Source organism: Podarcis raffonei, chromosome 5 (genome assembly GCF_027172205.1).
Source record: "Podarcis raffonei isolate rPodRaf1 chromosome 5, rPodRaf1.pri, whole genome shotgun sequence".
Taxonomy (NCBI): Eukaryota; Metazoa; Chordata; class Lepidosauria; order Squamata; family Lacertidae; genus Podarcis; species Podarcis raffonei.
The window spans coordinates 21,303,029-21,320,883 of NC_070606.1; the positions used below are offsets into that span (position 1 = coordinate 21,303,029).

General features: G+C 43.5%; 1 protein-coding gene across 1 annotated transcript; it reads right to left on the reverse strand.

Annotated features, from left to right (window-relative positions):
• Positions 1 to 1,726: 1,726 nt before the first annotated feature.
• Positions 1,727 to 8,104, reverse strand: TMEM254 (transmembrane protein 254). The gene is made up of 4 exons (XM_053388178.1): positions 7,947 to 8,104; positions 6,192 to 6,295; positions 3,706 to 3,765; positions 1,727 to 2,569 (listed from the first exon to the last, which is right to left on the reverse strand). Exons 1-4 carry the CDS (start codon positions 8,058 to 8,060, stop codon positions 2,452 to 2,454), a joined length of 396 nt encoding a protein of 131 aa, XP_053244153.1. The 5' UTR covers positions 8,061 to 8,104; the 3' UTR covers positions 1,727 to 2,451.
• Between the last annotated feature and the right edge of the window lie 9,751 nt (positions 8,105 to 17,855).

Sequence of the window (17,855 nt, forward strand, 5' to 3'; positions counted from 1 at the left end):
ATTGTTCAAAGTTTCCTAGAAGGTGGTGGGGAAACCCAGGCTGCATTAAGAATTCTTAGGAGGCCCTATACTTTGTGTTTTGGCACCCCTGCTTTAAGGATGTGAACCCCCCCATCCTTTGTAACAATTTCAGGGCATGCATTATATTTTAGAGAGAATTATTAGCTTTATTCAAGGCCAGCAGTGAGACAGCTCTCAGAAATTATCAGCTCAAAATGCAGCATTATACCAATTAAGCACCCTATCTTAGGACACATTTTTATCACAAGATGCAACAGTCAAACAGCTCACCATATTTCCCTTCAAGTATTAACAGTATAAAGAACAGCAGAAGCTACCTTTAATCATCCAGACAATACCCAGGTAAAACGTAATGTGTTAAAGAGGTGATTCTCAATAGAACAAGCATGATGGAATATGCAGGGTGTTCAAGCACAAAGGCAAAATGCTGAGCTAAAACTATGAGCAGCAGTGTTCTTAAGAGCTGCCTAAAAATAAATCCAAATGAGACACAGAGTTTGAAGGACATTATAGGGCATTTCAGCAGAAATCATCAAGAGAATTAAAAGTCCAAACCATAGGCAAGAACTATGGTCCAATGTGGCTGAGTCATAACCTTTATATATTTGCTCAGGCACAGAATCAGCGGATCTGTCTCCTGCACCAACATAACAATGGCAAGCACTACAAAATGCTAAAAAGTTGGTGGGGTGGAGGGGTTTATTGAAGCTCCATGCTGGTGCCCTTTGCTTCTCACCCTCGTTCTGCCCCTGAGCTTATACTAGTGAAAAGTCTCTCTAGAGAGGGTAAAATCTTGTAAACCACTTCACTCTGCCAAGCAATGCCATGCCAGGGAAAAACTGCACCAGTAATTTTCCTTTCTCGGATCTGGGTGGTGGCATTGCATAACATGTAGATACTAAACATGTAGATACTAAACACATTGGCCAACACATCTATGAATTAGACACCCACTCATCTGACAGGCACTGTTAACTACTTCCTCCTAATCCAACTAACGTGCTGTTTCTAAACCTTCCCCACAGACAGCTCTGTCTATCACGACACAGCTTGGATGAGGAATGCCTAATGAAAGCTCTATCAAAGCTTTCTCTCAGATTGAAACTAGTAGACCTGCTTTGATGTATTTCTTGGGGGGGCATCTCCCCTAAAGAATTTAAGGCATGTAATATAAAACTACCTTTTAACAGCAGGTTGGATCTCTGAGAAAGAAAACTGCCCCAGTGGGATTTCTTGGTCTTGACTGCAGTTCTTATGTGGTCACCGCTTTCTCTCTCACAGCCTTTTGCACTTCAAGAAAAGCTTGCGCCATGCCCAAGAGTTTAGTGCCACGGTTATTAACTAAAGTGCTTTGCAATGCATGCAGGTTGTTAAGAGAGCACCAAGAAAACATAAGAGCAAAACCTGCTGGTAGACCATTATAAATCAGAGGGGTGGTGGCAGCGTTTGTGGAGAAAGATTGCAAGATGTTCGGGATGCAATGCTGACCACATCTACGGCGGATAAACCCCTTTAAACTCTGGGTGGGAAGGTGGGTGAGAAATAGAAGAGGTTTATTTCTCAAGAAAGGGGAAGAAAAGTTAACCAAGCCACCTGCTAAAACTGGATGCCCAACAAGGATAATCTGCACTGTTGCACATTATTTTTTAATAGTAATTTGTTGTTGTTGTTGTTGTTGTTGTTGTTGTTGTTGTTGTTGTTATTAAGCACAGCTAAAAGTACTAATGGAGTAGCATTAGCCCTCTTGGTCTATGGTGCAAATGACAGAGAATGAAAATGCCACCTTGCCTCCCAGTCACAGCTACACCCTGGACACAGTGTGGCTGCATGTAGAGATCAGTGCTCACAGACCTGCTTAATCTGCAATCCTTACCTGTAAAAAGGGTGGCGGGGGAGGGGAGAAAGAGGCTCATAAATGAAGGGGACTATCCATACAATCACTTATAGAGGGCAATCCAGCCATGCAGGCAAAACCAGGGGAGCAACAGACAGGTGCAAGTTGGGCCCAAAGGAAGATGCCTCACCACACTTCTATACAGCTCAGTTTATGAATAAGGCTACTGTTAGACCTGAGAAGTAGAGACTATAGGTTGCTCTGTGCTTGCTCTGTTTGTCACCCCTATTTTAAATTGGTCCTATGCAGATATCTTGTGAGTGTTGGCATTTTGGTCCTGACCATTAAGAACTGGCTTTATTTCCTTGATCTAAAAAGAAAGGCTCCATCCCCCATTGTCACAAGCTAGTTTCCTCGCTTTGCCCACAGCTGCAAAACCTGCAGAGGAAACGTCTGAAAGAAATTTCTCTTTCCAAGTGAAAGATTGCCACACTTCTGAACGCACAAAAAATATTTAGGAATACACCCATCCCTCTCCCTGAAAAATATACCCCAAAGCTAGAATGCATTGGAACCTTCTCTTCTGGCTGAATCCTTCACCAGCTTTTCTTCCGGGGGTTGTAGGTCAACAAAAAGTAGAGAGATCCTATTCCAAAGAAAAATGTTTGAACCAACCACAACCGCTGAGTTGAAGGGTCTGTGATGCCTTTCATCCTGCAGTGAAGAGACAGACAGATAAAGCCTGACATTTCTGCATGTATTACTTAAAATCCAAGTTAAGTAGATAGATGTCTATTTTGCCCTCAGCTGCTTGGAGGATGGGCGGAAACTGAAGTTGGGCTGTCATCCACACCCCTGCTCCCTCACCAGAAGCCTTCAGGGAACTTTCCAGGGTGGCATGTGATACACCAACGAAGGAAAGATATCAGCAATGCAGTCACTAGTTCCAGATAACCTCGAAACAGGGTTTTGAATCCAAGTGCATATATTTGGGATTTAGAACCATCATATTGTTACTCCTCTACTGGCACTCACACAGACCAGCCTACTTACACAGTCACTGGCTCCTTCTTGTGCTTCTTTTATGTTCTTTTATTTTGCTTACTTCATTTATACATCCCAAAGCAATTAACAATACAAAATCATCAACAATAAAGGCATATATAAACACAATGCAGATAAAGGCCAGGATAAAATTCTGATTAAAAGGCTTCTTAGAAGAGGAAGGTCTTTAAGAGGTGCCTAAAAGACAATAGACAGAGTTCTCAGGGGTAGGTGCCACCAAAATTTAAGGTCCAGTTCCCGCATTATACGGAGCAGATCTCCTGATGAGATGGTATCTGCAAGAGGCCCTCTCCTGCAGAATGCAACCATCAGTTGTATATATAAGGTGCAAGACAGCCTTTTAGGTATCCTGGTCCTCAGATGTATAAGGCTTTGTAAACTAGTACCAGCGCCTTTATTATTATTTTTTAAGAAACCTGACAAAAGGATCAGGGTAAGTTCACCTGCCACAGCTGGGTTGGGTTCCAATGCACAGCACACCTCATTGGTTCAATGTTGGAAAGCACTGGTTGCTTTTTAAAAAGCAAATTCAACAACAGCTCCGAAGTCGGTCCTTGACAGAATTTACTTTAGACCCAATTCTTGCAGATAGGTTGTGAAGATTATTAAAACCTGTGTGTCACTTCCATACCACTTCAGGCAGTGCTCATGCACAACACCCCATATCCGTACCCAGGAAACCAGCTTACAAGCCCAGACACAGTCCTAAACATTCTGCTGTTTAGGAGAGGGCAGAGGGAGGTGGAGGTAGAAGAGAGACCCAAAATAAAATAAAAATAGCTTACTTGCATAGCTTGAGGGCAAATAATGCTTCCCCGATGTGGATTAACCAGGTAATTAAATATCTGAAAGGAAGGAAAATAACACCATTTGTAACTGGCGTAAATTAAAGCAAGATAAGGGTTAGCCCAAAACATTTAGGTATTCCCAGGGGGAAAGCCAAACACATTCCCAATCACCAGCTAATTAACATGGGACACAACCCTGTTATTTCTCATGCAAGCCCTTGTGAAATGGACAGGAGTTCACTGAAGCAACACAAATATGCTTTGTGCAATGCCTCTTCATTTCGGTAAGCATGGCTTGTGCAAGAGAAACACACAATAGGCTCTGCCATAGGCTCTATCTGCCTCTCATGCCACTGCCTCTGAAGGGTACCAAAGATCAGCTTGTCTTATTGTATGGCTCCCTCTGTACTACTTGCATGCTGAATAAAGTTCAGGTGCAGGAACGGGGTTTTCAAAAAGCAGGCAATCATTCTGCCCTGCCCTTTACATTCATGTGCATATTTCTAATAACAAGTTATGCATAGCCTAAACCGGACCAGAAACATTACACAGTCTGAGTGGAGTAAGGCATGTATGGAGCTGCTCTTTAACCCATAGCTGCCAACCGTCCCTTATTTGGCGGGAAACTCCCTTATCCCAGCGCTGTGTCCCGCTGCTGTCCCTTATTGATGATGTCCCTTAAATTTCCCGGGTTTCATGCTCGCCAAGCTCGGGAGGGAAGCAGCGGCTCGGGGTCCTCCGCCTCGAGAGAGCAAGAGAGAGCGCGTGCATGAGCTGCTGTGCCTCCGTCTCTCCTTTTTCCCCCTCAGGGGCACATTGTGAGGAGACGGGTGGCGGCGGGCGGGCAGGCAGCCCCTCTTGCAAGACTTCTGCCGCGCTGCTAGGGGAAGCCGGAGGCGGCAGCGGTGGCTGCGGCTGAGGAGGCGGCCTGAGGGAGGAGGAAGAGGAGGGGATGGGGAAGGACACAGAAGGGCGGCACTTCAGCCGCCGCACCGCAACCGCCTCATGCCGGGCTCACGGGCGGCATGGGCAAGAGTCTCTCTCCCTCCCTCCCTCTCTCTCAGGCGGGGTAGGGCCGATGGAACTCCTTGTCCCAGGACGATGGCAGCCCCAACGTGCTGCTTAGCATACCCTCCAACCAGTGCAGTGATTTCCCCCTCTGCATCCCTTTCATAACTCTATTTTTATAAATCATTTGTCCATCCATAATTCAAATTTTTACTACAAGTTTTCTGTCAATCTTACCAATGTATGTAACTCTTTACAATAACACCGGTCTTGAAAGACCTACATTGGCTCCCAGTATGTTTCCGAGCACAATTCAAAGTGTTGGTGCTGACCTTTAAAGCCCTAAACGGCCTCGGTCCAGTATACCTGAAGGAGCATCTCCACCCCCATCATTCTGCCCAGACGCTGAGGTCCAGCGCCGAGGGCCTTCTGGCGGTTCCCTCATTGCGAGAAGCAAAGCTACAGGGAACCAGGCAGAGGGCCTTCTCGGTAGTGGCGCCCGCCCTGTGGAACGCCCTTCCAGCAGATGTCAAAGAGATAAACAACTACCTGACATTCAGAAGACATCTTAAGGCAGCCCTGTTCAGGGAAGTTTTTAACGTGTGATATTTTACTGTATTTTTGGTTTTTATGGAAGCCGCCCAGAGTGGCTGGGGAGGCCCAGCCAGATGGGCGGGGTATAAATAATAAATAATAATAATAATAATAATAATAATAATTATTATTATTATTATTATTATTATTATTATTATTATTTACAATAGCTTTCCAAATAAATGATAAGCTTTCCCCATTCTTTATTAAAGAGGTCCTCTTTCTGGTTTCTAATTGTGCCTGTAAGCTTTGCCATCTGGACGTCGTTCATCAGTTTTGTCTGCCACTCTTCTTTGGTGGGAGTTGTAGACCCTTAGGATCATCTAGTCCAACCCCCTGCAAAAGACAGTCAGTTGCAGGCAAAGCAGCCTGGCTCCATGAGTGCGGGATTTGTGTGTAAGTCAAGCCAAAATCCCTTATTTTGGCTGCTGGTCCCTTATTTTTGAGGCTGCTGGTCCCTTATTTTCAAATCTGTAAGTTGAGAGCTATGCTTTAACCCAGGTGACAAAAGTGCTAAGGGGAGATAATTATGGGCTGGAAAACTACCAGAGGAAGAAGAACAAAGGCTAGACAGCCTGTCCCGATCCACCCTTCACACATGTGTCGGACTGGTTTTTACAATTAACAAGGAAGGAAGAGAAAAGAATGAGGCCCTGGGTCCATTGTTAGAAACTCTACAATTCTATGACTCTATCATCTATGACTCTATCATCTCAAAATACATTGCTTGACTGTAGCTTGCTCTTACATTTCACTTGTCCCTCCCAATATGCAAGGAGAAACACATACATATGGCTGCATATTATATTACTCAACCAAAATCCCCACTGTTGGGTGAGCAGAAGGAATGTAAACAGGTAGAAGATGAGAATTCAGCTTACCCGATATTGAGAAGAGTTTTATGGTTTTCCACCAAATATTTAGTGAAGGTGCCTAATGGTCCCAGAAGGTCATAGGGGATTGTTGAGGGTGAAAAGACTGCCAACTGAGGTGTGAGGAGGGGGAGGGGAGAAAGAGATATACATTTAAGTAAGCATACAGGAGGTATTGTTTTATTTACTTCAGCTATACCACTTAATATTCCTAATTCCTAAGCGGCATACAGTGGTACCTCTGGTTACGTACTTAATTTGTTCCGGAGGTCCGTTCTTAACCTGAAGCACCACTTTAGCTAATGGGGCCTCCCGCTGCTGCTGCACCACCGGAGCACAATTTCTGTTCTCATCCTGAAGCAAAGTTCTTAACCCGAGGTAATATTTATGGGTTAGCGGAGTCTGTAACCTGAGGCGTATTTAACCTGAAGCATATGTAACCCGAGGTACCACTGTATATACGTGTCAACATAACCCATCATCCTGCAACATCAGAATTCACAACTTTTGTGTTTATCCCCCAGTATCCATACATAATATATGAAATTCGGGGATATCAATACAATGTGGCACAATCCAGAAATTAGCAGCCATTTGACCAAGGGTAGGCAACCTAAGGCCAGTGGGCCAGATCCAGCCCAATCGCCTTCTCAATCTGGCCCACAGACGGTCCAGGAATCAGTGTGTTTTTACATAAGTAGAATGTGTCCTTTTATTTAAAATACATCTCTGGGTTATTTGTGGGGCCTGCCTGGTGTTTTTACATGAGTAGAATATGTGCTCTTATTTAAAATGCATCTCTGGGTTATTTGTGGGAATAATTTGTTCATTCCCCCCCCCAAAAAAAATAGTCCAGCCCACCACATGGTCTGAGGGACGGTGGACCGGCCCACGGCTGAAAAAGGTTCTGACCCTTGCATTTTACAATGCAGGGTGTGGAGGACCCTGAAACACTGGACGTAGGCAAGAAAGCCCACAGCTGATGAGATCTCGGTCTAGATCCCCCTAAAAAAATAAATCACAATTACCATATAATGTACTTCCAGAATAAACCTCACCAGTACAGTGAAGCCGGCTGTCTTCATGAAATGCACTAAAAGTGCACTACGGTGGAAAACATATTTATACTGGACTCCAATCAGGGATTCAGCTCCCAAAAACCCTTGAGTGGAGGGATTTCAGAGCAGCAGAAAACACAACTCAAGATTCCGGGGTTTGTTTTGTTTTTTTCCAACCCATTCATTTCAGTGGAAGAGTTTAAACACCTGCTTGAGGCTTCTACCCTTTGCCCAGTTGCAGTGGAGTAATGCCCACTGAACTCAGTGCGGCGCCCTTCTGAATCCTGTAAATTCTCCCCGTGAAATAAATGTGACTTTAAAAAAAACCACGCTTGATTTGGGCGGGCTCATCCCTAACATCTTCAAAGCTAAGTACGGTACACAGGGATCCCCTCCAAGCCTTCCCATCTCTGGTTCCCACGGCAAGAGAGACATAGCTCAGCCAATGGAGGACGAAGACTTTAACTTCCAGGTCGCGCGTTCGAGTCTCGGGCGAAATGTTCCGGGTTGGACTATGATCCTAGCTGTCAACGTTTCCCTTTTTAAAAGGGAAATTCCCTTATTCCGAATTTGCAAGAAAAGGGAAAAGTTGGCAGCTATGACTATGATCCCCTCACGTCCCCCCCCCCGGTGCCCTTTGGAGCCGTGGCACCCCGCGCTTCCCCGCACCAGCTGCCCCGGGAGCCTGCAGGGAGGCTGCGCTCACCCCGTAATAGGTCAGGCCAACCAAGATCGCCACCATTACGAACAGGTTGGAGCGTCGGAAGTAATCGGCGCGGTGCTCGCCCTGGGAGTCCATCGAGCCCGCCACCCTCCTCATCTCTTCGGCGATCGGATCTGTTCCCGCCGCCTCTTGCGAGCAGCCCCAAGAAGCGCTCCGGAGGGGCGTGGCACCCTTCTGTGTCCCTCATCATTTGCATACGTCGCCTGCGTCACAAAGAGGGCCCTGTTGTTACGCTCAGCGCAGGCGCGGGGAGGAGGAGGGTTGGATTAGGAGGGATCCGCGGGACTCGCTGCCGCGGGCTCCGCGCTGCTGCCTGCTGCTTTCCTCCTCGGGCAACCGCGAGTGCGAGTCTTTGTGGCAAACTGCTGACGGCAATTCGCACAATTGGAGAGTTGGAAGAGGTCCCCAAGGGTCATCTAGTCCAACCCCGCCTGCAGTGCACGAATCCCGCCGAAAGCCGTCCCTGCGTGGGCTCGACTTCTGGTTAACAGGGCACTGACCCATTGTGCCACAATTCAGCACAGTGACAAGCGAGACAAGAGGGGGGATCGTAGAATCGTACAATTGGAAGGAACCCTGATGATCATCTAGCGCCCCCCCCCCGCAGAGCAGAAATCTTTTGCCCAGCGTGGAGCTTGGACCCACGACCCTCAGATTAAGAGTCCCATGCGCTACCAGCTGACCTGCCCGTGGTGGTGCAGTAGTGTCATGCGCACCTCATTCACACAAAATCACCACCACTCATTCGCCTTTCTGGAGTTTGCACACTCACTGAGTCCGCATCCCTAATGTGCTTATTGTCTGCTCTTCTTCCCCTTTCCAGTGCCCAGTGCTTGACCCCTCTTGCTGTTGGCTATTCTGCAGATTACCGTATTTTTCGCCCTATAGGACGCACTTTTTCCCCTCCAAAAATTAAGGGGAAATCTGTGTGCATCCTATGGGGTGAATACAGGCTTTCGCTGAAGTTTGGAGAGCGAGAGGGGTCGGTGCGCACCGACCCCTCTCGCTCTCCAGGCTTCAGGAAGCTATCAGCAGGATAGTTCCCGCAGGGCTCCCTAGGCTGCGGATAGCAGCCTGCCGCCCGGCGCGCGGGGCGCCCTGAAGCAGAGCGCCCTGCGCTTCGGGCAGACATCGGCCAGTCCCACAAGCTCGGGGGACAGCGGGGAGGCGCAGTGCCGCCATCCCGCTGTTCCCCGACCTGGTTTGGGGGGGGGAATAAAGGGAAATTTTTTTCCTTTATTTCCCCCCAAAAAAACTAGGTGCGTCCTATGGGACAGAGCGTCCTAGGGGACGAAAAACGGTAGTTGCGCTGCAGAAGGCGTGCTGGGGAGACCACACATTTCAAGAAACGCAAAAGTAACTTTTGCTAGGTTTTAATAACAAAAACAGAAACTCCTTTTACACTAAATTACAATATATCAATAAGCATGACCCATCCATCAGGGTATTGAGAGAGCTACGTGCTTAATTAACATAACAGCTTAACATAACAGCTTAATTAACATAACTTAACATCACCTGCTAAACTGCTTCACAGCTGTAAAACTAGGTCATGTTATTTGCTCTGGCCCTTAAAGCCATACACATCCTGTGAAACAATAATGAGCCTTATATTTAAAGAAACCATTCAACACTTGCTTCTGGTTTGCCTTCCTTCTCTTCTTTTATAAAACAAAAAATGGGCCAGGTTTTGTGTGTCAAAAACGTTGGTTTTGCTGGACAGGTTGTTTTTTTTCTTTTTATTTCCCTGCCTGCAAATAGTTAATGAATGGCAGCCTCTGATTGGCCGTGGTTCCAGGAGGGAGAGTTTAAAAGGAGAGGTTTTGGAGAGATAGTTAGTTTGATGAGAGGGTTGGTTGAAGTGGGTTGGAATTGTGGTTGGAGAAGGTGGGAGATAGGTAGGGAGACAGGTTAGGAGACAGGCTGAGGTATAAAGAGTGAATGGGAGAAAGAGTTGGTTCTGGAAAAAACAACTTCCACTCTGAGTGTATTGTGAAGGACAGAGTGTGGTGTCCTGAAGGAGGAATAGACCAGAAATTTACTGGGAGGCAGAGGCTGAACCAGGAGAAGTAGAAGCTGGAAAGGAACAGCCTACTTGGGACTCAAATCTAGTCTGGAGGGGAGAGATAGATTCTTCTAAGGAAAAGAAGAAACTCCCAGACCCAGTGAAGGGAGGGAGTGTGGAGAGCCCTGTGGTCTACATCTGAAGGCAGCCCTGTTTAGGGAAGCTTTTAATGTTTGATGTATTACAGTATTTTAATATTTTTTTGGAAGCCACCCAGAGTGGCTGGGGAAGCCCAGCCAGATGGGCGGAGTATAAATAATAAATTATTATTATTATTAGAATGGACCTCCGAACGAGTTAAGTTTGTAACCAGAGGTACCACTGTATTACTTAAAGTACCTCAGGAGCAGGATTGTTAAAGGGGGTGGATAACTGAAAGAAAGTATCACCAGAAAAAAAGAACCAAACCATAATGCAAAAACTGAGGACAAATTTAAAGTGAAATTGCACTGTATTTCTGAACTAACCTAAGTTGAATCCATTTGTTATATACTATCTTGCCTTAAATAAATCTTTATTGTTTATTTAAAGAAAACCTGTCTGATACTCCAACTTACTAGTTACCCCTTCACAAAGCTCCTTTGCAGCATACTCTGGGGCTAGAATTTTTAAGGGAAAAAGGAAAGAAACCTTCAGGTAAAGGGTTGTTCAGTGAGGTGGGGGCAATTTATCTAAGTGAGAGCGGGCCCAACGGCATGAGAGGAAAAAGTGCCGTCTCACCCATCACATTTTGTCCTCAGCATTTCTAGCACATGAAAGGAGTCAAAAGTGCTGGCTTCCTGCATGTCACATTTTCCAGAGAAGCCAGAAAAAGGGCTGCAGTGATGGAGAGGAGTGGGAGGGACCTGGTGCCAGAATATCACAAGTGCCAAGCTCTGCTGATCTGGCAGCTGCCTCCCTCTGAAAAGCAGGGGTAAGCACATTGTCTCTGCCAAAGAATGCTAGAAACAGCCATTTATCCCCTCACGGAGCTACAATTCCTGGCCCCCTTATGGGTCCCAGGATTGTTTTAAAGGACCATTAAATGTATGATGTGTGTGCAGCCCAGAAGTGCTTGGGCCATCTGGATTTGTTTCTCATAATGTTACATGATGCTTCACACATTTTAAGTATATTGCTATTACTGCAATTTAAAGCACGGGGGAAATTTCAATTTAAATAAATTACTCACAACTGTTTCCCCGTGCATATATTTTCAGAATGTATGTACATGAATGTAAATTACATATTCCCTGGGAGGACATGCATAGTAATTAGTTGCTACTTGACTTTCTATGAGAAGGCTTGCTGTTGCTGAGCCCAACCAACCTCAACTTCATTCTATGCTGTAGTGGTAGCAGAGGGAAACATGCAGCCTTTCTTAAAAAAAAAAATAAGGCTCTGTGCTTTAGCCTAATGTGACTTGGTTGATTACTTACTTAATATTAATGATTACTAAATCTATTTCACCTGCCTACAGGAATTAATGACCTACAATGAAATTTTGGAATAAACATATTAAGTGGTTATTTACTCGTGTGTGGAGTGTTAGAGGAGGGTAGGACCTCTGGTGGAGGACACATCATGCTCCTTCTGGGATAGGTTGCTCACCTTTGGTCCCCACCCTGCACTCAGCTCTCACCTGTGGCTCCTAGAAGCCGTCAGCATGTGACAGCAGCAACACCCTGGGAATGGCTTTGACTGGCTAGCTGAACCAGGGGAGGGTAGCTGATGGGTCTCAAACCCTTGGTGAGTTAGGGACTTCCCTTACATGTGGAGACAGTCTCCAGCTGTTTGAGCAGACGAGACCAATAGTGGGTCTTGAAGTTTTGCAAGAGCTGCCTGTTGCAAAGTTGCATCTGTGTGGGCATTTTCTTTACCTGAGCAGCATGTTGCAGAGAGGAGCAATCTGCTGGAGCTATCTGAATTTGTTCCCAGAAGATCTGCATTTAAATAAGGAAACGAAAGGATGAAGAAATGAGATAATAGGATTATCATTGCTTCAGAATATGAAGGTGTAATTTTAAGAGGGATTACAACTTGGCACCAACATGAACCTTGTACCTTCAAAGTTGCTACATGCAGCGGCCTGATTCTTAGAGAATTTTTTTTTTTTTTTACATTCATCAGAGCGAAAAGATTAAAATGTCGTTAGCTGTTGACCCACAAATGAGAAACATTTCCTCCTTGATTGTTTATTGTTGTTTTTAGGTATACTTATACATAAGTGCAATTGAAGACACAGTCCTGCAAGAGACTAATTCTCTAGTCGGAGTAAAAATGAAGGATGAAAAGCATCCCTGAATGAGAGAATGAGCTGTTTAAATCCAGGTTGAGCTAGGCTGTTCTTTCCTTGCTGGTAAATTATTATTATTATTAAGCAGCTATCCTATCTTTAAAAGACATCTGAAGGCAGCCCTGTTCAGGGAAGTTTTTAATATTTAACGCTGTACTGTTTTTAACACTTGATTGGGAGCTGCCCAGAGTGGCTGGGGAAACTCAGCCAGATGGGCGGGGTATAAATAATACATTATTATTATGCATCCTTCCTTCCTTTAAAAAAAATTAAATTCATCATCTGCATTCTGCTGTCAACGTGCATGCCTCTTTAGTAATAAAACAGCCAGATCTAAGTCCAATGAGTTTTGGCAGCATCAGACTGGGCTAACTCAGCAATACATTGCAGCCAGCACACAACTGTGTAGATGCACTGTGGAAATGCTAATTGACAGACAGCAATTTGCCGTGTCATGAGGCTCTGCTATCTTTTTTTTTTTTTTTTTTATAAATTTTTTTTATTGCTTTTTTCCAGAATCTAAATCCATCATCAATAACACAACAAAAGCGGTTTTACAGAAAGAAAAAGAAATTAAACAAGAAAAAATTCATTTTTCGAAGTCTTTTTTTTTTTTTTCATCATCCACTGGACTTCCCCATCTCCTCCATCCCTGCATTCTTTATAATAAATATAAACAGCAAATTAATACCTTGTTTCCTGTGTTTTTGTATTTTCATCTAATTATTCACTCTGAAATTAAAACTTTTCTCAATCATTAACTTTGTTTCTATCAACTCCGAATTTCAATACTGAAGCATATTTACCTCAAACCTTAGCAAATTTTTAACATTCATATATCTTATAATGTTTTTGTAAATAGTCCTTAAATTTTTTCCAATCCTCTTCCGCAGCCTCTTCTCCCAGGTCTCGGATTCTGCCAGTCATTTCGGCTAGTTGCATATAGTCCATCAGTTGTGTGTGCCATTCTTCCAGTGTGGGTAGCTCCTGTGCCTTCCAGTATTTAGCTATGAGAATTCTTGCTGCAGTCGTTGCATATAGAAAGAAGGTTCTGTCTTTCTTAGGTATCCTCTGGCCCACAATGCCCAAGAGGAAGGCCTCTGGTTTCTTCTGAAAGGTATACTTAAATACCTTTTTCAACTCGTTATAAATCATTTCCCAGAAGGCCTTCACCCTCGGGCATGTCCACCAGAGGTGGTAAAAAGTTCCTTCAGCCTCCTTACATTTCCAACATTTATTATCAGACAAATGGTATATCTTTGCAAGTTTGACTGGGGTCATGTACCACCTGTACATCATTTTCATAATATTTTCCTTTAAGGCACTACATGCCGTAAATTTCATACCGGTGGTCCATAACCTTTCCCAGTCCTCAAACATAATGTTGTATCCAATATCTTGTGCCCATTTTATCATGGCTGATTTGACTGTCTCATCTTGAGTATTCCATTTAAGCAGCAAGTTGTACATTCTTGAAAGCACTTTCGTCTTAGGTTCAAGTAATTCTAGTTCTAATTTTGATTTTTCCACCTGGAAACCAATTTTTTTATCTTTTTTAAAGATCTCTAAAATTTGGGCATAGTGAAACCAGTCTCGCACCTTCCCTTTCAATTTTTCAAAGCTCTGCAACCTCCAAGTGTCACCCACTCTTTCTATTATTTCACAGTATTTTGCCCAGCCACCCCCCATATTAAGTATTTTTGTGGCTTTAGCCTCCATCGGTGATAACCACCTCGGAGTCTTGTTTTCAAATAAGTCCTTGTATTTAGTCCAGACAGAAAACAGAGATTTCCTTACAATATGGTTTTTAAACAACTTATGAGACTTTACCTTGTCGTACCACAAATATGCATGCCACCCAAAAGCATTGTTGAACCCTTCCAGATCTAGGACATCAGTGTTTTCTAGCAAAAACCAATCTTTCAGCCAGCAGAGGGATGCAGCTTCATAATACAACCTTAAGTCCGGCAGGGCAAAACCCCCTCTTTCCTTTGCATCTGTTAATATTTTAAATTTTATTCGGGGCTTTTTGCCCTGCCAGACAAACTTCATAATGTCCCTCTGCCACTTTCCAAAACATTCCACTCTGTCCACGATCTGTAGGGTCTGGAACAGAAACAGCATTTTTGGCAATACATTCATCTTTACTGCTACAATTCTTCCCAACAAGGAAAGTTTCAATCTTGACCAGATTTCTAGATCCTTTTTAATTTCAGACCAACATTTTTCATAATTATCTTTAAACAGATTCAAATTTTTCCCAGTCAAGTTGACCCCCAGGTATTTCACTTTATTAACAACGTTTAGTTCTGTTTCCTTCTGAAACCCATCTATTTCTAAAGGTGTCAAGTTTTTTGCCAAAACCTTAGTTTTTTGTTTGTTTAACTTGAATCCCGCCACCCGACCAAACTCAGAAATTAATTCCAATACTCTTTTTGTGCTGGACACCGGCTCCTGTAATGTCAAAACCAAGTCATCTGCAAAGGCCTTCAGTTTATATTGTTTTCCTCCGACCTGTATTCCTTCCACCTGCTGATCCTTCCTGATCAAATTTAGCAAAACCTCAAGGACAGAAATAAATAGCAAGGGTGATAGGGGGCACCCCTGTCGTGTTCCTTTTTCAATTTTAAACTCTTCTGTCACCACATTGTTTACTATCAATTTAGCCTTTTGTTCTGAATATATTGCATCTATGCCATTTTGGAACGCCCTTCCCACTCCCATCCCTTCCAAATTCTTCTTCATAAATTTCCAAGATATATTGTCAAAGGCCTTCTCCGCGTCTATAAATATCAAAACTGCTTTTGTATTCAAATTTGTCTGTAGAAGTTCCAGAACGTCAACAATGTTCCTAGTATTATCTGACAAATGCCTGCCAGGGAGAAAGCCTGCTTGGTCTTTATGAATAACTCCATTTAAGACTTTTTTCAATCTATTTGCCAAAATGTCAGCAAAAATCTTGTAATCCACGTTTAGGAGTGAGATGGGACGGTAGTTCTTAAGTTGAGTCTTTTCAGATTCCAATTTTGGTATCAAAGTGATGAATGCCTCTTTCCACGATTCTGGTGCCCCCTTCCCTTCCATAATTTGATTACATACCTCCATCAATGGCTGAGTCAGGTATTCCTTCAATATCTTATAGTATTTGGAGGTAAGTCCATCTGGGCCCGGGGATTTGCCTAGTTGCATGTTCTGAATGGCATTTTCGATTTCCTGTTGGGTTATTTTATAATTCAGGTCAGTTTGTTTGTCTTGTGTTAGTTTTTGTAGGCCATAGCTTTTTAAAAATTTATTTATTTCAGTCTCCACTTGGGGTCCTTGGGAAAACAATTTTTTAAAATATCTCTGGAAACACTTTCTAATTTCCTCTGGTTTCTGAATACATTCTCCTTCGACCTCTAGATTGGTAACAAAGTTCAGTTTTTGTCTCTTTTTCAGCTGCCATGATAGCAGCTTCCCACATTTATTTGCCGATTCAAATGATCTTTGTTTCATCTGTTTGATTTTCCATTCAACTTCTTGATTTATCAGTTTTGCATATTGTGCTTGATGGAATTTTATTTCTCTCAAAACTTCTTTTGATTTTGGATTTAGTCTCAACTTTTTCTCTCCGTCTTTTATCCTTTCCAAGATCTTGTCCTTTTTACCGTTCCAGAGTTTTTTCTTAATAGAATTCTGCTGTATCAGAAACCCTCTCATAACAGCTTTGCTTGCGTCCCAGATTGTTTTTTTTCCACCGAAGTGTTCAAATTTAGTTCAAAGTAGTCTTTCATCGTCTTTTGGGCCTTCTTCACTATCTCCTGGTCTCTAAACAATGCATCATTCATTCTCCATCTGAAGGATCCAGCTGGTGTAAGTCTCAAGTCCATTTTCAAGGGGTTATGGTCGGAGCAAGTTTTAGGGCAGATCTCTACTTTTTTGGTCTTGGGTGCCAGTCCTCTAGATATCCAGATTTGGTCGATTCTTGTCCAGGATAGGTGGGCCTCAGAAAAGAATGTTCCCTCTCTACCTAGGGGGTTCTTTGTCCTCCAGATATCAATCAAGTCCATATTGTCTGTGAGTTCAAAAAAAGTCTTTGGTAGTCTGCCATCTTTAGTCACATTTTGATTTTGTGACTTATCCATGTGTGTGGAGACAACCCCATTCATATCTCCCATCAGAATGATGTTATTATAGTCCATATGGTCCAGCATTGTCTCATGCAGCTTCCCATAAAATTCAGATTTCCCCTCATTTGGTGCATAAATTCCAATTATCAAAAATTTTTCTCCTTGTGATTGTATTTCGATCGCCAAAATTCTTCCTTGTTCATCTTTGAACACAAATTTTGGTGCTAGGCTCTCCTTTGCATATATCACGACTCCCCTTTTCTTTTCTTTAGCTGATGAAATAAATTCTTGGCCTAGTCGCTTGTTTATTAGCACTCTTCTGTGGAGCCTAGTCACATGGGTTTCCTGGAGACAAATGACGTCTAGTTGTTCTTTCCTCAAAATGTGAAAAATCCTTTTCCTTTTTTCAGGGGAATTTGCCCCATGGATATTCCAACTAAAAAGCTGCAGAGACATCCTGGATCAGCTTGTTAGCCGATGGGGTTGTCTCCCTTCTCGTCTATGTCTGGAGGTGGATCTTTTGTACCAGGCGTGGGGGGTGGCCAGGTACCTGCTGTCCCTTTTCGAAGGTCCTCCCCGTGATCGTTTAGGAATTTTTCTTGCTCTTCTGCTGTTCTGATTCTCACCTTCTTCCCTTTCAAATTAAAAGATAATCCTTGGGGGAATTCCCACCTGTAAGGGATTGTGTTGTTTCTTAATAATCTTGCCAGATCCTTGTATGTAGTTCTTAAGTCCAACAATTGTTTTGGTATGTCTCTGAAGATTTCTGCTGTCTTTCCCTGTATCACCAATGGGTTTTTAAAATGTAGGCCAAGTATGTTGTCTTTTTCTTGCTTGTATCTCAATATGATCAAGCAATCCCTTGGTTTATCTTTCTTGGCCACTCTTCCCAATCTAAAAGCGGTGACGATTTTGAAGTCTTTCTCTTCTGCCAAACCCCAGAACTTGGATATTTCTGCAGTCAAAAAGCCAGCCAAATCTTCCTTTTCTAGTTCTGGAATATTTCTAATCCTAAGATTACTTTCCCGGTTTTTCAGCTCCGCCATAGACAGATAGGCCTGTTGTTCAGTGACCTGTCTACTCAGTGGTCTTACTTCCCCTCTTAATTCCTCAATCCTTTTTTTGTTTTGGTCTGCTTTCGTGTTTGCGTCCTCAGCTAATTTTCGGTTCTCTGATATAGTCTTTTCAAAATTTCCTATCGCCTGTGTGTTTTGAGCAACTTGGTCTGTCAACTTATTAATCGTTGCTGTAACCTGGTCAAATTTAGCCGCTTGTTCATCAGCTTTCTTATTTAATGCTGCCAGTTGATCCAATATTTCTTTTGAAATAGGGTCTAATCCTCCTGCAGCCATATCCTCCAAAACTGGCTGTTTAAATTGTCCTTCTTGCAGACCTGTCACAATTGGAACAGATGATCTACGTGGCTGCACAGGCAAAGTTGA